The 27,782-nt window shown below is 39.7% G+C and overlaps 1 protein-coding gene across 1 annotated transcript in view; it reads left to right on the top strand.

Moving 5' to 3' along the window:
• SPHKAP (SPHK1 interactor, AKAP domain containing) overlaps window positions 1-27,782 on the top strand; it is a 108,754-nt gene that overhangs the window by 42,546 nt on the left and 38,426 nt on the right. The window contains 1 exon segment of the mRNA XM_037522149.2: window positions 2,456-2,563. Coding sequence (XP_037378046.2) covers window positions 2,456-2,563 — 108 coding nt within the window.

Below are 27,782 nucleotides of genomic sequence, written 5' to 3'. Positions count from 1 at the left end.
TGCACCTCTGGCCTACATCCCAGCTCTTGTATGCATAAATAAAATAAATATTTAAAAGAAAAAATAAAATGCTGGCTCCCCGGTGGCACAAGGGATTAAGCACACACTATGAATCAATCCGCAGCCTCTACGCATGAGTTCGATCCCCGGGCGCCCAGGAAGAACCCACATGTTGCAGCAGCCTCTCCTGTCTCGCCCGCTGCTCCTGTCAGCAGTGTATTTCAGTCAGTATGCCTGTTCTGTTTCCCACTCTGTCTCTGGTGAATCCTCTCACCCCACACCTCTGGCCTGTACCCCAGTGATTGTATGCATAAATAAATAAATCTTAAAAAAAAAAAAAAAAAGAAAATGTCACCTTGAAATTTCACTAATGAAAAACCAATTTTAAATGGATATCCCCAAGAAATATAGCTATGTTTACAAAATTTGCTGCACATCATCTTTTAGACACACACCCCAAAGTAGAGCCATGTGTGCTTGATCCCCAGTATCATCCACAGACCTTGATGTCTTCAAAGTCAAATCCAAAATCAGGCTTTGAGCATCCGGGAGCAGAAACAGGAATCTCTCTAGACTTCTGGGTCTTCAACTTCCAAGTGACAATTTCTGTGATAATACTGATCTTCATTTAAAATAATTCCTATCTTACGGTTTCTCAATGAGGATTAAATTAAAAAGTAAAAAAAAAAGAAAACTAGACTTCCAGTGCTGTACATAATGAAGCATACACAGATACTGATTTATAATTCTCTGCACCTAAAACTGATAGGATGTTCTAAACCAGTATTAAATCAGTAGAGTTTTTTCAAATACCAAAAGAAAATAAAGCTAATAAAACTGTCAATTTTTAACTTGTATTAATGATTAAAATGTATTATTAAAATAATTTTAGTAATAATAAACAATAGTAACAAAATAAATAATGGTAAATAATAAGCATTATGTTAGTAGCAATTTTCCAAAACAAACTTCTTAGTGAAAAGAGAGATTTCATTTTTCATTGTTCACAAATCTCCTTATTAAATCATTTCAAAGAAGACAGCTGGGTCCTCTTCTTCCTTCTACATTCAGGCTGTGTCAGCCTATCACACCATCACAGCTATGTCCAGGAGGAGACAGCCACTGAGGACCCAGGACACCAGGAAAATGAAAGGCGCATTGATGTGTTGAAATGATTAGAGAAATAGTTTGACCGCTAGACCCCCTGGAAGATTTTACAGACTCCTAGGTCTTTCTTCAACCTCAAATTTTAAGAAGCCCTATTTAGATAAATTCTTTAAATGAAGTGAGACGTTCCATCACCAACATTTGTTTGCACTAATAATCCAAGTTCATCTCTTGCTTATCCATAAAGTGTCTCTACTGTTCTGGAAAGCATTAATGAAAATTTGTCATTTCTTGGTAATAGTGAATACTGAACAGGAAAAGACTTAGAAGCAATATTACTCAACTAAAGCAAAATGTTGTAGGGAAAAAAATGTGTCTGAATTATATTTGGTTAACTCAATATTCAGAGACAAAAATTAATGCATTTTTACATTTTGTAAGTGAAATGTAATTAAAGTGTCATTCTATTCTTGTGGCATTAACCAAGCTGATTAAATATGTTATCTTGCTTAAGTGAAGGTAGTTGTCAAATATTAGCAGACATGCGCCCTAATAAAGTAGAGGGAGCCAGAAGAGCAATAGAAATCTTATATAGGATCATAAGGATTTTATACAATATTTAGACAGTGCTAAGACACATTAGAATTTGAATCATTTGGTTATTTATGAAATTTCTTCTTCAGAATGTTTTGGCTCAGAAATAGGATTTTTTCTTTCATGGTTTTAAAATCCAAGTCCAGAAACAAGACATTTGAAAATCCCATTTGGTTTTGTTAATTCATGTATTCAAATTCATCATGCTTTGCTGTACTGTTTCTACATAAAAATATAGTTTTTGTAATGTACATTTTTTAAATTTAACATGGTACCCTAGGTGTTCTAGAAGATCAGCCTGTTTCACAGATATTTTAGCAAAGCAAAGAACTGAGGAATCATAATTTCTGTAGCAATAAAGCACGACATTTTTAAAATCAGAAATACAGTGTGAAAGTACATTAACACCAAGATGAAGTTGATTCTCCTTTGCCATGTGAATTCGACCCCAAAACCATCATTTCAATGCAAATTACACAACAGTTGCAGGTACACTGATATTTCCAGAAGTTGCATTTGATGAGAGACGAAACATCTGTATTATAACATCAACATATTTCTCTAAAGCAAAACCCTGGTTGGATATAGTACACGTTCTAGAGGGGCTAGGAGGCTGCAGGTTTCCCCACACCCCTAATATTCAGATGTTCTGAGGACTAGAAAACACCTACAGGCTTCTTCAGAAAGAGCTGCTCGTTTAAATAGAAAACCTCTCAGATCAGCACTGAGGAGCTCGCTCTATCGGTTCCCTTAGGTGCTTCGCAGCAACAGCCTGCTGGAGTCCACAGACTACTGGATGCAGAATCAGAGGACGCCCTGCCGGATTGGTTTTGTGGAAGACAAGTCTGAAAACTGCGCTTCGGTGAGTAAACGCCACGCCCGGAGGGGAGAAGGTCTGGTAAAGGGGGGTCGGACTAAATTGGCGCTTTAGGAGTGAAGTGTCTTAATTGGTAACCCAAGGTTGGGAAAGTAGGCTTTTGAAAATACATGACTTGTTTTATCTGACAACAAAATAGCATTCAGAGCTCTTGTTTCTACTCCCATTTTGTTCATTTCAACAGGTACATTAATCCGATCTATTCTCTGAAAAGGATATAGACAATATTTTTATTTTCAAGTTGGCTGAGAAAAAGATTAGAGTTGTATGATCAGTAGTAAAAAGACCATTCAGAAGCCCTGGGATTCTTTTCAATATATTTTTTCACTCCTGCTAGTTGGTATTTCCCAAGATGAAAATTCCGTGATTTTTTTCTACCATTCTTAGGAGTTATTGCCATTATTTGAAAATCTTTTTCACCTAAGGAGTATACAAGCATGCATGTTAATATGTGGGAGCTGAACCTTACATACAAAACCTTCTTTTTCAAGGGACGAGATGTTCTGACAAATAAATATAATTCATAATGACATAGAATGTGAATACACATTATTGATGTAAAATATGCCCCTTCCTATATGCCCTGTATAAGAGATCTGTTTCTTTTTAACTGAAATCACCTTGCTCTTATAAGCTCGTGATTAAAGGTTGGGGGAAATATTTCCAGAGGAGAGAAATGTAATTCTCATGGCTAAATTGAGAGCCTCAGCTCTGAGCTATTCCTGGAGGTAAGTCGCATGCCAGCATTTCTGTTAAAATAAAAAAAAAAAAAAAAGCTGTAAATGGGCTCGAGAAGCTTTTTATATATAATGAGCAAAACCAGAACTGGATATGACATGTCAGGTTGCACAATCTCACAGCAAGGAAAGTAAAGGCCATTCAACAGACTTAATTCAATCTCTGTTTAGGTGCTCGTGAGTCTACCACTTTTAGGATTTTTGATCCTTGTCCAGAAAAGTAGTTGCTATCTAAAAATCTTTGGGGAGAACAAAACAAATTAACTGGTAAGTAATTTAACAATGATAAGATCTTTGCAAATTCAGTTGCAGGATGAGCTGAAAAATTTGGGCATTTGCTGATAGCGATCTCTACCAGGCTATAAATTGTAAAAAGCAGAGAAATAGAGAGTAAAGGCAATCAGTAGCTACACCTTGGTCAAAGCCGCCCCACAAGCAGCTTCTGTATTAAGAAGTCTCCCACTTGGAGCAAGGAAAAATGTCAGGGCTCTAAAAATTGTATATTGAAGGTCAAAGGAGTCTTCTCTAAACTTTATTTTTAGAGTCCGGATTGCAGATCTACAATTTGAAATGCTAAATTTACAGCCACATGTCAGAGTACCACTCATAAGTGTGAGAAAACATCACCCGGCAGCCCCAGTGGACTCAAGCTTGGGCTGGAAATGACACAACCTCCTTTCTTCACTCTTAGTCTCTTAGACAACAGTGAGATTGAGTTGTTTTGTCCTGACTTGATGGTTTCTCCTATTCTTCCCAAAAGGGGGGAAATAGCTGAACACAATAAAAAGCATATTAGAAGAATTATAGCAATTGAAACTGACACAAAAGTAAAAAATTGTCCATGACTCTAAACTTGATAGGGGACCCAATGAAAACTACCAGTAATCACTCAAAAATATGTACTACCATCACTTTCTGAATTATCAAATTTTCTTACTGACTTGCCACAGATTTCTAGGGAGCAGAGAGAGAAAACAGTCCAGCAGGATATTTTGAAGGGAAACTGTCACCTCGAGGATAAGTGAGGTGAACTGTAGATGTGGCTGAGCTCTTGATCAAAATAATCCTGGGAAAGGAGCCAAAATGGTTGGGGGGTGTGGTGTGTGTGGGGGGAAGCACTTCTTTCCTTTTCCAAACAAATTCTCCACATCAGCTTGAAAATGACAGTCTAATTTAAAAGGGGAGGAGGAAGGCTGTATTTTTTTAAAGATTTATTTATTTATTTATACAAGAGCTGGGGTACAGGCCAGATGCATGGAAGGGTGAGAAGATCCACCAGAGACAGGCAGGGAACAGAACAGGCAGACTGACTGATATACACTGCTGAGGGGAGCAGCAGGCGAGACAGGAGAGGTCTGCTGGCCATGTGGGACCCTTGCAGGCAGGCTGGGATCGAACCGGCGCTGCAGAGGCTGCGGACGGCTTCACAGCACTGTGCTCAACCACTGCACCACCAGGAAGGCCCAAGACTGTATTTTAAAGTAATATTTTTATTAAACTTCAGTTTAAAAGTTTAGTTTAACAAAATCATCCCAAACCTAAATCTATTTACAAATAATCACACAGACTCTGAGGACCTTGTAGGAACATATTTTATAGCTTTGTACACTATTCATAATCCTGGGGGACCTGCTTTACCCTAATCATCACCCTTTAGCTCTTTCATACCTGATCAAATTTAGTGACCAACTTTTTCATATGCAATTTTGACAGACTTGTTATTAATTATCCTGAACTCTGAATATCTAGATTTGCCTTTCCCAGTACTAGGTGTCTGTGGACAGTGTTTTCAGAGCTCTAGATACCACTTAAAATTGACATTGAGGGAAAAGCCCTGGCATGGAAAACTTTCAGGGTGTCCTGTGCTTTCATCCGTAGGTCTGTATCCTCAAACGTCCAACCCTGAGTTTTGGTCATTATTGGGTTTTTGGCAGTCATTTCACTGGGGAACTGCATTCATTTCATAGTCACAATGAGGAAACGGGAGGGCAATGAGAAGCAGTCAGAGTATGAAGTCCTGCCCAACAGCCACGCTAGCCAGGAGGGCTGTTCAGCAACTCCTCAAGTCACCTTTTTTTTCTTAAAGATTTATTTATTTATGCATACAAGAACTGGGGTTATCTGGGGGAGAGAGGATTCGCCAGAGCCAGAGTGGGGAAATACACTGCTGAGGGGAGCAGTGCGCAAGACAGGAGAGGTCTGCTGCACCGTGTGGGTAGCTCCCTAGCTGGGGCTCAGGGCTGCAGAGGCTGCCGATAGCTTCATAGTGCTGTGTTTAACCCCTTGAGCCACCAGGGAGGCCCTCAAGTCACCTTTATATGTTTCCCAAGGGGCGGCTCTCCTGCCTGCTGGTGAGGATGCAGGTGCTTCTCTTTTACTTTCTCCTTTTCCTTTTAAAATGTAAAAATAAATACATAAGTAAAAATTTTCAAAAGATATCAAATATGAAAACTGTGTTTGTTCCTCTCAATAGTACTCTCCCTTCAAACTATATAATTTTAATTCCTTTCTGATTTTCCATTCTGAAAAAATAAATCACCCATCTACTAACTTTCAAGGTGTTTTTTAAATCTAGTTATTAAAATGAAAAGGAAATAGGGAAGAGAAGAACAAAATTGGAGGCCAGTATCCAATAGCTGAAATACAGTCTTCAGTATAGGTCAACAATTCAAGAGGTGAGAATCAGACTTTTCAGTCCTTATAACTTGTTTTTAATTAAAAGTTAATTTAGCCACTTTTTGATCTGCTAATACTCTCTGTAGTTTACTGAAACTTAATTCTTGATTTTTTTTAAGGATCATCTTTTGGCTTATTGCTTCATTAAATTTATTTTGGCAATTCCTATACTTTTTTTTTTTTTAAATAGAGGCATGTTTTATTTATTTATTTATTTGTTTGTTTGTTTGTTTTGTTTTGTTTATACAAGCACTGGGTACAGTCAGAAGCGCGGGAGGGTGAGAGAATTCACCAGAGCCAGAGCGGGGGGCAGAGCAGGCAGAAGGACCAAAGTACACTGCTGAGGGGAGCAGTGGGCAGCAGGAGAGGTCTGCGCGCCATGTGGGACCCTCCTCCGGTGGCCGGGGAGCAGCTGGGGATCGAACCTACGCCGCAGAGGCCGCGGGCAGCTTCTCAACCCAGCGCTTAACCGCTGCGCCACCGGGGAGGCCCACCTATACTTTTTTTATTCTTTTTATTTCAGTATTATAGTTAGTCTCTGATTACTTCCTTACTCTGAATTTTAAGATTCTTGACTATCAGCCTCCAAACAGATACCTCTTTTCTAGAATGCATGTAGTTGAATCACAGTATTTGAAAGTGTGTTATATTTTCCTCACATCTGTAAATAAATAAATCAAACTTTCAGGCAACTGCAAGATTCCACACATGAGATGACAAAACTCAGATATTTGAGAGCTTTCTGAGGGTCTTGGAGGTGCAGCAATGTCAAAACACATCTCAGATGACTGATGTTGTATTAGCTCTCCAAATACATCCAAGCCCAGTCTACTCTGAAGCGTTAGGGAGAAAGTTAAGGAAGGCACAGACACCCCATTTGATGATTTAGTCTATGGAAAAATCTAGACTCATGATCAAGGAAATACATAATTTTAAAACTATGAAAGGACAGCTGACATTATTTAGTTGTACCAGATATATACCAAATTTTCAAGCAATTTGAAATATTTTGTCCATATAAAGTCAAGCTTGGATCTTTTTTCTTTAATTCCTTCATTTTAGACTTACAGAAAATTCTCAGAAAGCGTGCAAAGAATTCCCAAATGACCCAAATGCTGACATTTTAGTACATTTGCTTTATTTGTTTCCTCTATGTGTGCGTATGTGGATCTCTGTGTAAATATGCATATGCAATTTCTTTCTTGAGAAAAAACTGAGAATGAATTGTAGACACCATGCCCCTTTATGCCTCCATACTTCAGAAATGTGAAATATAAGAATGTAAACTCATGCATATTCCCCGACCTGCAGAAACCTTTGTTTCTAATTCAGGACCCATTGCACAGTGATATTATTTAAATAATTATTAAATAATTTTAAAAGAGAAGTCAGTGTTGCCTGCATAAAAGTGAAAAAGCTAACACCGATAGCAGAAATCAGCTAGAATGAGCCCCAGATTACTCATCTGCAACTAGAGAAGACACAGTATTCATCACATGAATTGTAAAGGTCAAAGGCATTCGCATTTCTAAAGTGCTAGAAAAATGTCCGCGCTTAGTGAGGCAATGTAAGTTTTTGATACAATGAACAGCGTGTGATGGCAAAAATTAGAAAGACCTTGCTTGTGTCCCCTAGCACAGGAACAGATAATGAATGTTGGACCCATGTAGCCCAAAGATTCCTGCATCCTTTACATACCAGATTTGCAAAAACAGATTTAAGAATATGGGCCAAGGGCTTCACTGATGGCACAGCAGATTGAGCGCCTATGAAGCTTTCCATAGCCTCCGCAGTACGGGTTCAATTCCCAGCTGGCCAGGGAGAAACCCACAAGGCGCAGCAGACCTCTCCTGCCACACCCGCTGCTCCTCTCAGTAGTGTCTTCGGTCCTTCTGCCTGTTCTGTTCCCCACTCTGTCTCTGGTGAATTCTCTCACCCTCCCGCACTTCTGACTATACCCCAGTTCTTGTATAAATAAATAAATCTTAAAAAAAATATATAGGCTGAAAGGCTTACAACAAAATTAAATACAAAAATGTAGACTACATAATTGTACATGACGATATTAGGCCAGATGTGTTTATGGACTGGACGAAGGGAAGAGAGAAGTGAATAATAGCTCCTATAATTCTGCTGGAGTTCCTAGGTGAAGGGTAATTTCGTTTGCTATAATGGGGAATCCTGAGGCAGAGAGGAGCCATTGGGAGGAGGGGGGTGATGTTGGGTGTCTTTGAGTCATCCATATAGAAATGCTAAGATGGTTGAATGCACAAGTTGTAGTTGCTGGCAAAATCTGGTGAGAGAGAGGAGATCTGGGGCTCTTCAAGATGGCCTACGCAGAGTAGAGACCATTAGCCAAACCAGGGAGAGTGTGTAGACACAGAGGAGTCTTAAAACTGAGCCCTGGATACTCTGAAAATAAGTGCTCAGACAGTGAGCTCCTCATCCTAGAGTCCCCCCAATGCAGGAGATTATTACTTAAACATGTAAGCCTGAGTTTCAGATGCATAGTCAAGTATTTTATGTATCCTGATTTTCTTTTTTTGTCTCTAAAAATACAGTCAGATGAATAGATCTGAGTGTACTTTTAAAACCTGGGTGTTTAGCCCATTTCTCAATTGTTTTTTTTTTTTAATTCATTTTGACAGACATATGCATTATTAAAGTAGCTCAGAATAGCATTTGAGTTTCAAATTTCATACAATTCCTGTTGTTATAGCAATTTTCCTCTGAGAGGAAAACCTGTCAATCAAGAAAACCCAACAACAATAAATAGTGTTTCTCATTAAAAACACCTTATACTTCAAGGATATTGACTACATAATTTTCTATTTATTTTTCATAGAATTATTTGTTTGGATTAACATGTCTTTCTTAATCAGTTTCTCTAAAATCCCAGGAAAACTAGTTAGAAATAATAGCATTTTTTTTTTTTTTACAACTTAGAGTTTCAAATTGAAAAATATGTAAGAAGAATAAATTTAAAAATGGGCCTGGCTAATGAGTCCATTGTTAGATGGTTTTGTCCTTTTTTTAAGATTTAATTTATTTATTTATGCATACAAGAGCTGGGGCAAAGGCCAGGGGTGTGGGGAGTGAAAAGATTCACCAGAGACAGAGTCAGGAGCAAAACAGGTGGATCTACTGAAATACACTGCTGAGGGGAGCAGTGGGCAAGTCAGGAGAGGTCTGCTGTGCCATATGGGTCTGCTCCCTGGCCAGGGATCGAACTCGTGCTGCAGTGGCTGCGGATAGCTTCACAGTGCTGTGCTATAACCCCTTGCACTCCCAGAGAGGCTGAATTTTAGTTTGAGTGTGTATATTCTTAGTTCTCTCTTTTATATCAATGAGAGACACTCACCCTAGAGGTCTATTAGGGAGTAAAGAAGCACTGAAAGAAGAATTTCTGTCCTTCCATACGTGGACAGTACGCCGTTTTAAACACCAAAAATAACCCTCACTTCAGAATTCACGTTGAACCAGCATATTGGCTGGTCATAGCATCTGTCAGGTTGATGGAATTTAATTGGATGATCTGGAGGCATTTATTGTACTTGCTAGAAGCATCTAAAGTGGTAATAGGGATGGAAGAAAGTTTCCCTCTTGCTAAATTATGCCCTGGGTTTGGCTCAATATAATCAGTCACTGACAGCCTGTGATTGGTGACTCCGTGGTTGTGCCAAGCTTCGGGGAGGGGGAGGTGAATTCTCCTAAAGCAGGGTCCCTTACCCACGGCACGACTGTGGCATTGGCTGGATGAGTGCACTGTGTGGGCTCTCCTATGCCTTTTGAGATATTTAGCAGCTCTCCTGGTTTCATGCCACCAGATGCCAGTAATAATCTCCAGATGTAACAACCGAATGTCTACAACATTGTCCCTTAGCTGGGAGGGCTTGGGGTAGTCACTATGTTGGGGGCAAAATCACATCCAGCTGCAAATGTTACTCTAAATTTTCTCAAACTTTAACCTGTAGTCACCCCTTTGGTGTCTCCCATTCATGTGTGTCAACCCAAACAGCACCTGGCCCCTGCAAAGGTATGGAAAAACACAGCCTCCACCTCTCCCAGATGACCCCAGTTCACCTCAGCCCTGATCAAAGGAGGCAGGGCTGGAAGTGAAAGGCTCGTGATATAATTCAGGCCAATGCTGGCTACCTGCCTGCTTAGATAACCATCAACCAATCTGCAGCTGTTGTCTCTACCACCAAGCAGAATCTGGTACCCTCATGCCTTCCCAGGCCACCATTTCTAGGTTGAGATATAGTGCATTTATTATTTTTTTAAGATTTATTTATTTATGCATATAAGAACTGGGATAGAGGCCAGAGGTGTGGGGAGTGAGAGGATTCACCAGAGACAGAGTGGGGAACAGAACAGGCGGATAGGTCTACTGAAATATACTGCTGAGGGGAGCAGTGGGTGAGTCGGGAGAAGTCTGCTGCACCATGTGGGTCAGCTCTCTGGCTGGACCGGGGCTCGATCTTATGCTATAGTGGCAGCGGATAGCTTCACAGTGCTGTGCTTTAACCTCTGGCACCACCAGGGAGGTCCAAGATATATTGCATTTAATTCTATTTCTTTCCTTTATCAAATATAATGCAATTAAGAAAGGATCATTTGAAAGCAAATCTACTCTGCCTTCTTCACTGATATTACACGCTTCCTTTTAGACTCCACTCTTTGCCAGCTGGCTGCTCTCTGGGTTCCCACGATACTTTGGACAATAAACTGCTCAGTAGTTTGAGTCGATTAAATTTGGGCAGGTTTGCTTCTTGAGAACAGCTTTGAGTTCTCTTCTAACCTTATAAAGGCACTTCTCAGAGACCTCGTTTCCTGATTCTCTCCAGTAAACTCACCGGGCCATGGTTAGTTTTTGCCCTGAGTTGTGAGGACCTTATGTTTTTGAGAGTGAACACAGACTTGAACTTCCCCTGACACTATTTCAAATAACCTCAGTGCTTTGCAGAGGAGTTCAGAAGCTCTTTTCATTTAGACTGTCTCTCCTGCTGTACAACTCTCTAAGGTACTGCTCTGGATACTCAGGTACACCGGGCTCAGATACTCACTGTGCCAGACCTGCTTTAGCTGGAGGACAGGGCCCTGGTATAGCAAAGCCCACCACATCCGGTGTAGCACCTGGGTCGGGGCCTAAGTGGAGGAGAGAAACCCTCGATTACTTGATTCCACAATCCAAGATTTGACGTCTGCTTGGCTCTCTTCAAGTTGGAGTTCCAAGGAACGAGAAGTGCTGGCAGCCTGCAGTTCTCCATGAGAAACGGTGACCTTAGCTTGGGAGATGGTGGGAGAAATCAGGTGACCCTTCCGTCAGGTTGAACTGGAGGAAGGTGAGGTGGGAGAGGGAAGGAGGAGTGAGGGAGTTATGGTTGAAATGCTGTAGATACTCTGTTATGCATTTTAGTAAATAGTCTCAGATCACCTTTTCTTCATTTCCTGTTCTTAAGACAATTTCTGGAGAATTAAAATCCTTGCCTTAATCGAGTTTGCCAACTTGGCTTGTTTGACTAGGGGCTAGCTCTGGAGGCCATCGGCGCTCCCTCGGCTGTCCCCCCAGACCTGGAGCTCACTAAGGTTTCTATTTTCCACTAAACTAGAAAACCTTAGTTTCACTAAGTGAAACCTCTGTTTCACTCCATGTTATTTTCCAGGCCCGTGAATGTCTGAGTTTGTGACCTCAGGAGGATTTGTAACTCTCGAGTCTGGAGTCTCGTGTCTTTGGTTTAAGGTAACTTGATAATCTTGCGGGCATCCCCGGTGGCACAGTGGGTTGAGCGCAGCGTTGTGAAGCTGTCTGCAGCCTCCGTGATGCTAGTTCGATTCCTGGCTGGCCAGGGAGAAGCCCACATGGCGAGGCAGACCTCTCTCCTGTTGCTCCCACTGTTCCCCTCAGCAGTGTTTTCAGTCTGTCTGCCTGTTCTGCTCCCCACACTCTGTCTCCGGTGAATCCTCTCACCCTCCTGCAACTCTGGCCTGTACCCCAGCTCTTGTATAAATAAAAATAAATCTTAAAAAAAAAAAAGGTAACCTGATAATCTTGAGCATTCTACCTTATTGAGGGTGGAGTTGACAGCCTCTCTTGAAAGTTAAAACATCTACTGTCCCTGAGGAACAGCATATCGTTTTTGTGTAAAGTTGATGAATATTTGTGCAGTGAGAATTTTCCTTAGGGAAAAAAAATTAATTCCTGTAATGCATGTATTCCAACTTCAGAAGAGGCTGTTGTGAATTCTGAAAACTTCTAACAGGTGTTACTCAATGACTAGGGCAGATTTTAAAAACATGTTAAACAGAATTTTTAAAATTTTATATTGAGGAATATAATTTCAAAGTTAGCCCAGAAGAAAAATTGTAAAATGTTCCCCTTAGTACTCTGTGAGTTGTTGGCTGAAAGTTTCTTAGACATTACAGGAGATCTAAGTCATTGTAGTATTACTTGCATAGCAAACCCAGTTGTCTATTTACACTATTCATTTGTTCCAACATAATCCTGTTATCAACCTGCAAGAGAATTTAGGTATGTGTCCTTGAAATCCACCAAAAATTTTGCTTATTTTTTTTTTAAGATTTATTTATTTATGCATATAAGAGCAGGGGTACAGGCCAGAGATGTGGGGGGTGAGAGGATCCATGAGAGACAGAGTGGGGAACAGAACAGGCAGATTGACTGAAATACACTGCTGAGGGGAGCAGCGGGCGAGACAGGAGAGGTCTGCTGCGCCATGTGGGTTTCTTCCTGTTTGACTGGGGATCAAACTCATGCTGTAGAGGCTGTGGATTGCTTCATAGTGTGGTGCTTAACCCCTTGCGCCCCAGAGAGGCCAAATTTTGCTTATTTTCAACCAGATAGTCATGTGTGCAAGTTTTATGCTAGAGAAAATTCTGTTGTCACTGTAATTTTGTCCAATAGAAATGATAAATAAGATGAGGGCGGTGCAGACTAAAAAATAAAACTGATATTAAAATTAAGGATCATCCTTCTTTATCAGCACAAATCCCTAAGCTACACGATCTGTGCGAACTCTAAAGTTCCTTCCAATTATAAGACTCTTTTCAAATGCTTATTCATTGTTCTTGACAATGCAGTATTGGAACAAAGTGATATTTTGCTTAATTAGTGAGAACAGCATCATTTTCCTGCATTTTTTTTACATTGACCTTCAGTGTGCTATTCTGTTAACTCAGCAGATTGCTGTTCTGTTGCTTAGTCTGTGAAAACACATCCTGTCTGGATTAGCTAAGAACTAAGCAAAAGTACTAGGGATGTATTTTCGGTTTACTTTAATGGCTGCCAAGAGAATTCATCAATCAATGCCACAGGCTTTGAGCTAATCTATAACAGCTCAGTTTTATTGACTATTTTCCTCGTTCAGTAAGTTTGTCTGAAAAAATGGCCTTTTTCCTGTGTCTACCAAAGTCGTTTCTCACTCTTCATGAATGCTATTTCTTTGATATGAAGAGATGTTGTCTGAATGGGGAACAGCCAAACATTGGACTTGAGCCCTGGTCACATGCCTGGGAAGTGACAGGGTGAATTAATTTGCTTAGGAAAAGTCCACTTGGGTTTTTAGTTTAAGAAAGTGCTTTTTAAACTTAATTAACAGTGACCATTTTAGAGGTGGCCTCAAGCAAAGCTCCACAGGACATTTGAGATGACAAAGAAATAATGAATTCCTGTGGTGCATGAAAATTTACATCACATCACTTGATTGAAAACAAAACCCAAGAAAACTTGAGCAATTTATAATAAGTAATATTTATGTATGAACATATAAAAATATTGAATGATTAATCTAGTGTATTTATTGGTGGATAATTACAGGAAAATTCACATAGGCTTCAAACTCCAACTCACGTCTGCAACCATTTGTTGACCTTTTTTGTGGGCACATTGTTTATTAACATCCTGTTTTGTTCAGTTATTTTTTTTAAATTCTCATACAAATTAGCAACCCCAGGAAGCAATGTGATAACCCACACTGCCCCAGACAACATGAAATGGACATGGATTTGCCAGCCAATCCATGCAGAGTCAGGTTGCCTAGGTGATGGCTCATCCTATAAGTTGCACCCAGTGTGTGAGTTGCTAAGGTTCCAACACACTGTCCATCACCTCACTGGAGATTGGAAATGGGGAGCTGTACTAAAAGGAGACAATACAGCCCAAACACTGCTATCTTTTCTCTCTGAACAAATAACTTTACTATATAGAGGATAGAAATATTGAATGCATGATCTACCCTGTGCAAAGTAATAACTTTCCTAATAAAAGAAATGTTCAGAGATGGGTTGAACCCACAGACATGATATCATAGAAGTGATTCACGGGCCTCCCCGGTGGCGCAGTGGTTGAGCGCTGGGTTGCGAAGCTGCCCGCAGCCTCTGCGGTGCTGGTTTGATCCCCGGCTGCTCCCCCGGCCACCGGAGGAGGGTCCCACATGGCATGCAGACCTCTCCTGCCACCTGCTGCTCCCCTCAGCAGTGTACTTCTGTCATTCTGCCTGCTTTGCTCCCTGCTCTGGCTCTGGTGAATTCTCTCACCCTCCCACGCTTCTGACTGTACCCAGTGCATGTATAAACAAACAAACAAACAAACAAACAAATAAATAAAACATGCCTCTATAAAAAAAAAAAAGATGTGATTCACAAGTTTATAAGGCATCTTTAGATTCTTCCATTCCAAACTTACATGACTTTGTGAATCATTTCAATAAAAGAGCTGGTATTTACTGAATACTTCTGGTCGACCAGGTTCTCTGATGAAATTAGATGGCTTCATTAATTCAGACATCTCTTCGGGTTAGGGAGTATTATTTTCTCTAGACAATGTTGACTGGGGTAACAAACTGAAGTCACACAGTAGTAAAGGTGGAACCAGGAATAACACCCAAGCAATCTAAACAATCTTGCCTAACCCTTTCTACATCATCTGCATGCTGATTAGAGTCATCGCTAGCCCTCTGACATTGTGGAAATTGAATGATATGGCTGGTCCTTTTTACAGAGGGACAAAGGGCCCCTAATTACACAAGTGATTACTTAGTGATTCCATAAATTTGCTTCCTTTTTATGGGTCCTACTTTAATTGCCTATCTAATCATTTTTCACTTTGTACCTGTTTATAATGAGAGCCTTATAATGCTTTAGTTTACAAAGTGCTTCCGCTAAAAATTCTATTTTATTGGGTTTACTATGAAGTAGCCAAATTTCATAGTAAGTGAACAAGTGTGTCTGGGTGTTTATTGAGAGGCTTAGTAGTTGTTCAACATATGCAGTGATGGAGTGAATGCCTGGAACCAGGTCTTTCCATCACATCAGCCACTCTTCCTGTCTGTGTCATGGGCTGAGTGGAAGGGTTCACTGGGAAAGTAAAATCGAATGATGCCATAGCATTGATTTTTGTAGAGCAGTGGTTGGCAAAGTAGTTGGCATTAGTAGTTCTCAGACTAAATCTGTCAAACTGTTTTGTGAGTCAAATTTTATTGGGACACAGTCACACCCATTCCATTCCATATCCTCTGTTACTGTACCCCTCACCACAGGAGTTGTGTAAACATGACCTATGACCTGCACCCCTAAAATATTTGCTATGTGGCCCTTTACAGAAAAAAAAGTGTCCTTACTTTTTCTGCTCTAAAGCAAATATTAATCCTTTGTTGGTTTTTTAAATTGTATTCTCTTTTTTATTGAGGTAATATTGGCTTATAACATTGTCTATGATTTAAGGGTATAGGCCCACACCTTCTCAGATGAATGTTGAAAGATAAATACTACTCTTCTGCATTTCAAGAGGATAAGAACAAGACTACTTTTGTTTTGTTGGAGGAAGCTCTCCAGTGTTTCTTGCAACAAGTATTTAGAAGACCTTACTCCCTACCATCAAGACTTTAATTAGTTGATCTCCATTTCTCCTTACTTAAACCCATGATATGTTTTGAAATTTTTAGCAAACTGACCTTTTCATAACCATTTCCCACAAACTCTCCTATTCTGGCTTCCCTTTAGTTGTATTTTATTCCTTCACCTCTTAGCTTCTAATTTAACTACTCAAAGTGTCCTAAGAAATTACATGTTTCACAGCCTCTTCCCCTGCCTCACATCTGAGAATTGGACAGATATATTGCCTTTCCTTTTCCCTCTGAGGAGTATTCTGGCATCTTTTGCAAAAACGGTATTGGTTCCTGCATCAATCTAGCTTTTGTTTTTCTCAAAGCTGTAATTACTAACAGTATTTTTAGTCCTGTAAACCATAATTTGCCACCCCATCTTACTGTAGCCTGTATTCACAACCTGCCAGAAATTGCAAAATCCATGGTCATGGTCATTGAGAAATATCTGATGTGTGGTTTTCAATTCAGAGAAAGCATCAAACATTTGTCAACTCTTGAGGGTGGGGAGAAGCAAATCCTTGGTAATTCAGAGGGTGTGCTCAGAGGATGCATTTCCCCATTTTGGGCCTCAGAATCCAGCAAGTTAGCAAGGACATGTTTATACATACCTGAGCTCTAAGGCCTTATTGGTTTTGAAAATCCACACCCATTGGTGTATTCCAGAAGACAGTGGGCTATATTGCCATATTTGTGGTGCAAGAGCAAAACTGTAGGTATTAAAAAAATCCTTTCACCTTTGAGGTTCATTTTTGTGCTGATATTCTATAATTTGAATTTACTTCCATTACTATGTTCTTCCTAACTTTATAGGCATGTGCTGCTTACTGGAACTACAGTGGCAACTGAGCTGGACATAGTCTCTTGGCGAACTATATGTTAAGAAAGAGAGAGTGAGTGAGAGGGACAGGAACAAGAAGGAAGCAAGGAGAGAGGAAGGGAAAGAGGAGCGAAAGGCAGGCAGGTGGGTTCAAACAAAATAAAGCCAGGGTCAAATATCTGGGGAGGTAATTCTTACATAATTCAAGATTAATTTTCTCATGGACATTAATGCAGAACATGCAGGGCATTAATAATCATGGATTGGAGATTTTATCAATTAACATCCATTATGAAAGATTTTTACATTTAAATACTCTTTTTAATCACAGCATATATTTACAGTGATTTTTGCATTGCTGACATATCTTTTCAAATCATCCGAAATACAACCTGTATTAGTGCAGACAACTGCTTGACTTAGGGTCATAGGAGCAGATTATGGAAACTGACCTTGAGGTTAATCTCCAACCATTCACCCTGGTCTACCAGACCTGTGATGTTTTGCAAACTTAACATAGAGCCTGCTTTGATTTTTTTTTTAATTCTCAATATAATCTCTAATATTTTACAAAGTGGCTGTCCCCTAAGTGATAGGTCATTGAGTTCATTCTTTGGTCTTCTTGTTGGCACTATATCACTGCCAACTTCAGACTCAACATTATTGATTTTATGCTTTAAAAAAAATTTAAGTGATCATAGTTATATCTGCTAAAGTAGCATTTATTAAAATCACTCACATAGGGGCTGAGGCATGTCAATCTTCCATCCATGTGATTCTGAGGGCAGTAGGGTTGAGCTTAACGGATAGAATGAAGTGGTCACATGGCAATGGTTGTGGAGCTCACAGCACAGAAGAAACTATGTGATTGTTGAAGTGTTGCATTTGAGAGGATTGTGTTACAGCTGAAAACATGGGCAATATATTTACATGCAGAGATCTCAGATGGGCCTGGCATTTGTGTACATAACCGTGTTTTAGTTTTTTCTGGACATTAAGTAGTCATTAGTAATGTATTTTTTTCTTGACTTCACACCTAAATTTTATTGACATACTTCTGCAGTAGTCATGCTTCTGGCTGAATTACAACTGGAAAACTTTCTACATCCTCCCAACCTGCATGGAATATCCACACACCCATTCAAACATGTGTATGTGATTATCATTGGTGTAGACTTGTTCTGCCCCGTATAATCATAGGTTACATAGTACCTTTTGGGGACCTCAAAACTCATTGTTCTTGCTTTATTCGCCCTGAGTATCTGGTTATAAGAAGCAATTCAGAGATCATTCCCAATTCAGTAAGGTACTCCCATGAGGTACCCCTTGCCTGACCACACATCCCAAGGAGGAAAAGATAGCCGCCCAGACACAAATGAGCTGTTAGGCATTGGGTCAGATTTTTCTCTCCTCCAAGCTAATTTTATCATCAGTAAAACAAACTTCTTTGACTAGATGCCCTCAAAGTTTATTTCCATCTCTGAAAGTCTTTGATTCTACAATTACCTGTTGCGGTTAGTATGGTGGCACCTCAAGCATAAAGCAACTTTTCATATGCTCACGGACCCTGTGGGTCAGGAGTGCAGACAAGACACAGGCAATGGTTCTTTCTGCCCAGTGTTGTCTGGGACTCAGCTGAAGATCAGCTCTACTGGGCCTCAGCTAAGCCTGTCTGAAGGCGGAGGCTGGAATCATCTGATACTCACTTATTCATGTCTGACATCTGGGCTGGGAAGATGTCCTCCTGCATGTCTCTCTATTTTTCTGTAGTCTTCTGAGTGTTTTTCCAGCATGGAGTCTTTACAGCAACAAGACTTAGGTAGTGGTTTAGGGTTCCCAAGGGACATGTCTCATGTACCAGGTGGAACCTGTATCAACTTTTATGGCCTGTCTTCAGATACACCAAGGTAATTCCTACTGTAGATGCAGACTCACCCAGACCTAAGGTTGAAAAACACTGATCCCATCTCTTAATGGAAGAGTGCTAATACCCAATTATTAAAAGACTGTGAGAAATGGCCTATATTGGAGAGGTTACCATTGAGAACTGCAGGACCAAATCATGCAAAAGTAGCTTCTCTATATGGTTCATCTAGTATGAATGGAAGTGATCTATCATCTTAAATTCTAGAATAGGAACTACAAGGTCCAATGATATGCCATCTACAAAAGAATCACTTTAGTTTTAAGTCTTTAAGTAGGCTCAGAGTGAAGAGAGAAAAAAGATACTCCAAGAAAATAGTGAAAAGCAGTAGTTATAATTATATCAAACAAAATAGAATTTAAGCTAAAAGTAATCACAAGAGACCAAGACGGTCATTCTGTAATGGTAAAGACAAAATCATCAAGAAGATCTAATAGTTATATATTTAAGTACCCAACATCGTAGCACCTATATATACAAAATCAAATACTAATATAGCTAAAAGAAGAAATAAGGAAATACAGATGAACAGGATAAAGAAAATTAAAAGGAATAGTTTAATACTCCACTCTCAACAATGGATAGATAATCCAGCAGAGGAACAGTAAGGAGCCAGTGGATTTGAGCCTCACTAAAGACCAAATGGACGTATCAGGCATATACAAAAGAGCAGCTGTGACACAAACAAGCGTGGACAAACAGAACTTAGAGGATACAGCAAAAGCAGCTCCAGGAGGAAGTTTTATACTCTAAAACTCCAGAAAAAGATCTCAAATGGACAACCTGACATTCAAAGAACAAAATAAAAAATGAGCTATGAACATAGAACCTAACAACTTGAATCATGAAGAAACAGAAAACGTTATTAGACCAATAGTGAGTAAGAAGATTGATTTGGTAATCAATAACCTCTGAATACAGAAAAACCCAGGACCAGATGTCTTCACTGGTGAATTGTACCAAGCATTTAAAGATCTCATGCCAATCTTTCTCCAACTCTTTTAAAAAAAAAATGATTGATTGATTGATTTATACAAGAACCAGGGTACAGGCCAGATGCGTGGGAGGGTGAGAGGATTCACCAGAGACAGAGTGGGGAACAGAACAGGCAGACTGATGAAATACACTGCTGAGGGGAGCAGCAGGTAAGACAGGAGAGGTCTGCAGTGCTGTGTGGGACCTTCACTAGCCGGCAGGGATCGAACCTGCGTTGCAGAGGCTACAGACAGCTTCACAGTGCTGCGCTCAATTGCCTGAGCCACCAGGGAGGCCCTTTCCAACTCTTAAAACAGAAGAGGAGGGAACCCTCCAAATTCAGTTTACAAAGCTAACATTCATCCAACTCCTAAGCGAGATGAGGACACTACAAGAAAAGAGAACTACAGCGCAATTTCCTGATGAGTGTAGATACAGAACCTCTCAATATAATACTACAGAATACTCAACAGGAAACCAAATTCAACAGCACCTTAAAAACATCATACACTGCAACCAAGTGGGATTCATTCCTGGGATGCTGATGATTCCAGCTGTGCTGGTGACACCTGTTTTTAGTGGCAGCTGTGAAGTCATAGGCACTAAGGTGACAGTAGCAGTAGCACCCAATCAGACACCCCATGACCTGATCTGGATTGAATCCAGCCCCTCAGCTTCTTGTGACATTTTAAACAATATTCCATGCTTCATGAGAACTTCTACCCTCTGTTTTTATAAGTTACCCAATACTGATGTAGTAAATTTCTGTTTGTGTTAGTCAAAATCCATTTCAGGTATTTGTATTAAAGAACTCTGGTGGTCATAGTTTAATCAAATATTAAATGATTTTAAAATAAATTTAATAATTTCCCACAGGGTATTACATATACTTGGCACAATGTAAGGGGGTGTCAATCTAAAGATGAAAAGAATTCAAAATGTTCCTGAATTTTATTCCTGGAGGAGGTGGCTTAAGGAACCCCATGCATTTCCTTGGCCAATTCATATTCCAACCAGCAATCTTTTTAGAGTAAGGCAGAGGCGGGGGATTCTAAACTGGCCAAGCTTGGAAACCATAGAACACATGAACCTACTCAAACATAAAAATTAATCTTAAGACCAAAAACCACCATTTTAAAATTTCAAAAGATAGATGTTCAGTGAAAAACAGTCATTACAGATATGAAATGTGTAGTTGAGATAAAGCAAAGAAATATCTCAACTCCCTATTTTAGAAAGTAGGGAGATAGATGGAAAAATCTAACAGGAGAATGATAAAAAGCTTCAGAAGGAGAGAAAGGAACAAATAAAAAATAAAGCATAATCACATAATAAAAAAGTAATGTTTACCTGAACTAAATATACATAGACCTGCAGATAGAAATAGTCCACCAACTTATAGAAAATGTTGATTAAAAATATAATTGGGTCTCCCCTGGTGGCTAAGGCAGTTGAGCGCAGTGCTGTGAAGCTGTGCGCAGCCTCTGCTGCACCGGTTCGATCCCGGCAGGCAGGCGAGGGTCCCACATGGCACGACAGACCTCTCTGTTATGCCCACTGCTCCCCTCAGCAGTGTATTTCATCAGTCTGCCTGTTCTGTTCCCCGCTCTATCTCTGGTGAATCCTCTCACCGTCCCGTAAATCTGGCCTGTATCCCCGTTCTTGTATAAATAAATAAATAAATAAATCCTTAAAAAAATTAAAATGTAATGAAAAATTTAGTGTGGACTGAATTCTTCTGTTAAAAATAGAGTGAAAATAAGAACGGGAGGTCCTTGTATTTCTTCCAAAAAGCAGGTTCCGATATTATACTTCTTAGGGAGGACAACGGGAGTTTAAAAGAGCTCTATCCACACCCCTGGCACAGAAGCAATGAAAGGGTGCTCCCACATATTGCTGGTGGATATTTAAATTGTTCCAAATACTTCAATAGAACCAAATCATCGCTTCAAATTTAAAGTATGCATGTACTCTTCAACCCAGAAATCCTGTTTTTTCATATCGAACCCATCACAGTAACTGAAAATAAGAATCTCCATGAGACATTCCCTACAGTGGAAACAGAAGAACCCACAAACCCTAAGCCAAGTGACTCCCCTTATGCACCAGGATGTCATCCTAAAGCCTGCGCTGGAGCTGCTTGACTAACCAGCAGAGGGATTTCCAGAACGTATTGTTGAATGAAAAAAGTCAAATAGAAAAACAACAAAGATCTATAATATCATTTTTATAAATCAATGCCCAAACCCTGCAAATGTACATATATAGATGCACACTGACATATGCTGTATATGAAGTTCTTATCCCACAATCAGGGTGTGGAAGAAACAGGGACTTTACATGGAAATGACAGAGAAAGGGGTAGATGATTTAAGTAAATGGAAGAAAGAATAAAAGAGGGGAAGGGGAAGGAAGATTACACTTCCCTTTATCCTATCCCCCCACCCAAATAAAATACACTCTCGTGTGTCTTAAAAGCAGATAAATAAAGCTACATTAAGGTGTCCAAGGTGCTGGGGAATTGTTCACACTTTCCCAGCTCTGCTTCAGTGTGATATGTTACCACCAAAGATAGGAATGAAGGGGGTGGGATCACAGGAAATGCAGCTTTATTTCTGGTCAGAGAAGACAATGGGGAAAACTAAATACCTTAAGCAGATTTCTGAGAAGATGTGATTTTTTTTTTAACTCGTAGTGTAAAAAAATAGTAAATCAATACCTAGATGAAGCTAGGCACAAGAATCCTGGGCAGGTACATAAACCCATTAAAAGGCCAATACATAAAATCATAACCTAGGCGTAATATGTGCATTATAGAAAAATCTGATGCCTCTTTAAAAGAAAGTGTTATAGGAGTTACATGACTTTTGAGTCCAGAACTCAACTACTTCATCATTAACTGGTGATTTATTTTCATCAAGAATGAAACTCATGGTAGTATTAAAATCCAAAGGAATAGAACACAGAACTCTAGAAGTGAGGAAAAATGTTTGAAACTCTACATTTTAACAAAGCTCTTCTAAAAATGTGAAAAACAAAAAATTAAAATTTTAAGGTGTTCAAAATAATTAATTCCAATCTATTCTAACTTGCATGAGCAAACATTTTTTTAAAATCTGTTTGTTCTCAAAGAAAAGTGCAGATTTCCATCATCTATATATTTAATAACTCATGCTGTAATTTCAGCAACTATGCATGTATATTTATAAATAATTCATACAGGTCTCTGAGTAAGCCTTGCATCAGTGTCTTCTTTAAAATTTATTTTTAATTCTTTGCAGTAGAAACCTTTTAAAATGCAACCTGACCTGGTTCCAGTGTATGAAACAGAGAAAACAGAAACAAGCCTCAGTGCTCATTTGAAGTCTTGGCTTCCCTTTTGAATGACATTCACTCAGGGCTTGTACCAGATGACCTTACTACGTGACAGAAAGCAAAGGACTGTCTGTCTCTGATTGTCTCTCTGTCTGATGGCTCCGTGGTTCAGCCTGCAGGGTGGACTGTCATTCTCTAAGACAAGATGATTTTAATGGACCATCTGAAATCCAGTATCTCTACTTCCCCAGATTTCTAGTCCCCCAAGTACTGTTTGAATGTAACTTTATGTTTTGCAAGCCCTGTTAACTTGATCCTGAGTGTCCATAATTTTCTTTCATTGTGGGATTTTAAGAATACATCTATTTTTAGTATTATGGGAAGCACCCATCAAAATTTCTAGCAGGTATCAGTGAGCCAATAGGTTTCCATTAATTGAGCCTAGATAGTGCCCAAGTGTCTGCCTTCTCTTAGTTCTCTGTACCCCAGTCCAAGAGAAGCCGCCCTCATGTCATCACACTATGAACAAAGTCAAGGTTATCGAATTCTCTCAAGATATACACTATGGTTTGTGCTATCAAAGTCATATTCACAGGGCTAAATTTTCAAAATAGGTCAAGAATAACGATCTTGGAAATGTTTTACAATAAGGAGCAAGCTTAGCAAAGCAGTACAGGTGGATAAAGAAGCGAAAGAAAGGCTAGTAGACAGGATCATGCCTTAGAGAAAGCATATTTACAGTCTCTGAAGTATGATCCCTTCAATTTACTGGTTTTGTTTAAATGGGCACTAAAAATCAGTAAGTGAATTTGAAGAGACTGTCTGTTCTGTTTGTGCTCTCATGAGAATTTATCCTGGAAGAAAAAGTTCCTGTAGAGCTCTTGTTCTGGCTGAGAAACGTGAGCCCTTTTGTGTGGACACAGGAATGCGTGTGATCCTCTGGTGTGAGCATGGGCTTGGCACAGCCCCAGGCTCTGCTGCCCACAGAGCTGAGGCTTCAGGTCAGTCTCCAGCCTCCTGCTCTGGTCTGTCTGGATGTGAAGAACTTTGCATCTGCGGAGTCAAACAGCTTGACTATGGCTTGAAAGGAGACAGAGGGTAATTGAATAACCTTTTAAAAGAAGATAAACTTCAAAGAGGCCCAAAATGCCATTTTATAGAAAACCAATTACCTTGCATCAAGAGGCCGGAGCAGAGAGAGGCGAGGCTGAGAGGTGCAGAGAGAAAGGGAGGTGACTGTGCCAGGGTCAGGTGTGGGCACTGGGATCGCGTGTCCTCGAGGTTTCTAGCACAGGTAGATTTCAACTGCAGAATCAATCATGTTATGATAGAAAATCAGCTGGTGGCAAAATATAAAGGAAAATATGGGGGTGAATGAAGCATTTGGAGCTGCTCTGGCTTATGCAATGATCTAATTATTAGAAGTTAAGTGTTTCTCTTCCTTCTGGTACTACCAGAAATCTTAAGTTTTTTCTTTGCTTTCAAGGGCATATTTAAGTTCTACCCTGAGGTATGTCCTAGAACCTAACCAACAGGGGTCTCCTGAAATTGAGGGGGCCATTTGAAGCTTCACCCCAGGGCTCCTTAGTCCCTCCCACCTGAGTCATTCCAAGGCAGTCTTTTCACAAACTAATGTGACTTCTGCAAAACCTCTATTCCCCAGTTGGGTGACTAACAACTCCTCATTGTTCATAGCTCAGCTTAGTTGGCGTCTGGTTCTCTCCGAAGGGATGCTGGAACTCTGAGGGCGGAGCTGGGTCTGTACAGTCACAAGGTTCCGTTTGCACATTCTGTGAAGCTCAGGCCAGGGTGTCATCTTTGCAACCTGGGTCTGTTTGTTCTGTGACAGATGCCTCCTGAGTGTCCCCTGAGGCCGCAGGTTCAAAGGACACCCCTCCTTGAAGTCTATGTCCTGTCTCCGTCCTTCAGAATTCCACCTCATAATTCTACCATGACTAGCAGCACATGTTACACAGCACACACTTTGCACAACCATAAGCAATAGCCTTAAGGCAGGACACACAAACAAAACCTGGGGACTGGAGGGTACCCCAAAACAATGAAAAAAATCACTGACAGGAGTAGAATTCTCATCTGACTCCAGCTCTATCTTCTTTTCAGCCCTGGCTCCTCTGGCAAGGTGTGATACTTTTATTACTTTCTGTGGTGGAAAATAGTTGTTTTCAAACATGAATTCTACCAAATCTGGGTAGACCTATTTCTTATATTGAAGATCATCATTGAAAGGTTCGGCGCGGTAAAGAAAAGAAGAGCCATGCTAAATTTCTCGAAGGGGGGACGGGAATTTACTGCGCCCTGGGTGGGATTTACGGACCCAAGGTGGGGGTCGGTGAAGCCAGACTCATTGCCAGGGAGAGGCAGGCTTTTATAGGGTGAGGAGAGGTCAGGTGGGAGAATGGGTTTGCATGGCGGAAAAGATTCTAGGGTGGGGAGGGGTTCATTGTCTGAATTTTCTAGGCAGGCTTCTGCATTCCTGCCCCTAGGTAGGCTTCCTTGTAGGCTTTTGCATTCTGGCCTCCTGCATTGACCTTTCAGTCATTATCTGGGAGAATTATACAGTTCTGGTGGCCCAATGTTGTGTTTAGATGTTAGCACTTTGGATGCTATATATCAGTAATCTCCACAACACTTCCTTCACAGTTTAAATACTAAGAGAGAAATTAGGCAGTATTCATTAATTTTACATGCAGTTTAATATCATCCAGAAAAATAATTTATAAATCTGTCTTCAAAACTACAGTGTGGGAATTATTTCAGTATATGAAAGTGAACTAGGTTATTTCTTCCCAAATGGCATCTCCAAATTTGTAACTTCCCAGTGACTAGATCAATGAGCTTGTGTATTCTGACAACTTTCAGTGAGTAGATGAGCTGTCTTGGCAAATGAAGTGGTCAAATCTTCAGTGCAATCATGGATATGTTGCAGAAATAAATTCTAGCCTTTACCCAGGCAGGGAAAGAACAAGCCATACTTCAGGAATGGTGAGATCAGGAGAAGCTTTGTTACTCATGCATGAGATCTCAGACCTGGGTAACCCCATAAGGTCTGAGTACCTGTCTAGGGACAAAGGGTTTCTTTTATACATAACCATCTTACATTGATAACTTCCGGTCAGTAAGCACAAAAGTTTGTGACAAAAGACAGGTTCAATCAGCCTGGCTGGCGGCTGGCTGGCCTTGTTAAAATGTAACCTCTGTTAGGTAATTTCATCTAGATAGGCTTTAGAGAGGCAAAACTTGTTGTTTACATTTACTTTGCATTATTTACTGCACCAGACCTATGACTCTTTTAGCAGGAAACAGGAAAGATTTCATTTGATTAGCAGTTCCTTTTCAGATACAGGAATAAGTTTGAACTGTTCAAACTCTTTAGCACTTTATCCCCAAAACCACCAAATCTGTAGAGTATTTCACACCAGCTCATCCAGCAACCTCTCTTTGACTCAAGCTACAGGAGCATATTGATTCAGAGATTTAACGGCTATGTTCATAACATTGTCCAGTTTTAACTTTTTAACCAAAACAAACAAAAACTAGCCCATAATGAACTTGCTACATGAACTGAAATTCTAGAATTTTTGGAAAATGTTGCCACCGTGTTTGTTAGTTTCATAGTAAGTTTGTGACACACCAACCACAGCAGCAACACCGCCTTTTCTAGTTTTGAGTCATTGGCAGTAAGCTATTCAACTTCTCTCAACAGCATAAATCCTTTCCTGATATTCTGCCAACTAAACCCAACAGCTTTTGGTTAAATCAAATGACCATCATCACTAAGAACAAAGATAATTAACTGAGTGGTACTACATAGACAAGAAGATAGAGATAAATACAAGACAGACAGACAGACAGACAGATAGATAGATAGATAGATGATTGGATGATGATGGATGGATGGATGGCTGGATGGATGGACGGACTGATGGATATAAATCTGTTTTTCACCAGATGCTACAAATAACTTTTCCATTTAAATTATAAATAAAATGTTAACAACTATTTCAACATGCCAACCAATAGTATTTCTAGCTAGAATTCAGTTTGTAAAACTTATTTTTGTTCAGCAACACATAATTTCTGCCACGCTCATAATTTCTTCTGCTGTTTATTAGACTTTGTTTAATAAACCTGTCATCTGTAAAAAAGCAATTGCCCAGACAAGTTATTTTCCCAAATGCATAACTAATTCCACAGACGCATCATTTCTTTCACTTCCATCCAAAACAAAAGCTTTTAAATTTTCAACCCTTTTTTTACAGCTCACCAGCTGTTTCATCACATGTCTCTCTTTATGCCTATGTAATTCTTTGTGAATTAGCTCACAATATCATTTTATTTTTTTTCTGTTTCTTTTCTATAGGCTTTGTATCTACAACATGGAGATCTAGTACTCACTTTCACAAAGGGGCTCTATATCATTTTTCTTAAAACTCAGTCTTGGTATTTTTAATTTTCCATTTTTAACAAATGCGTGAGTATAGAGACATATTTCTCTGCTATTAAGAAATAGCATGCAAAAAACAATGACAAAGGACTTTATCTGAAGGTAGTAGTTGTTATTATTATTATTATTATATTATTATTATTACTATAACCCTGGCTTAAATTTTTTTTAAATCCATATAAACTTTTCTCATACCTACCCACATTGTCATCAAGTCCTCTCGAGTCTGCCTCTGAAGTGCGTTTTCACTCCCTTCCAATCTAGTGCCTTGATCACTTTTACTCCAGTAGCCAATTATTTCATTTTACCTATCACTGCCAAAGTAATCATCCCAATGCAACAAATGAACAAAAATATATTCACTTAATAGCTGGCATAAATTCAATTCTG

This window comes from Talpa occidentalis, unplaced genomic scaffold, assembly GCF_014898055.3.
Source record: "Talpa occidentalis isolate TD23 unplaced genomic scaffold, MPIMG_talOcc4v2.1 talOcc4.3, whole genome shotgun sequence".
Lineage (NCBI taxonomy): Eukaryota > Metazoa > Chordata > Mammalia > Eulipotyphla > Talpidae > Talpa > Talpa occidentalis.
The sequence above is the reverse complement of the archived record's forward strand: the minus strand, read 5'-3'. Positions and strand labels throughout refer to the sequence as shown.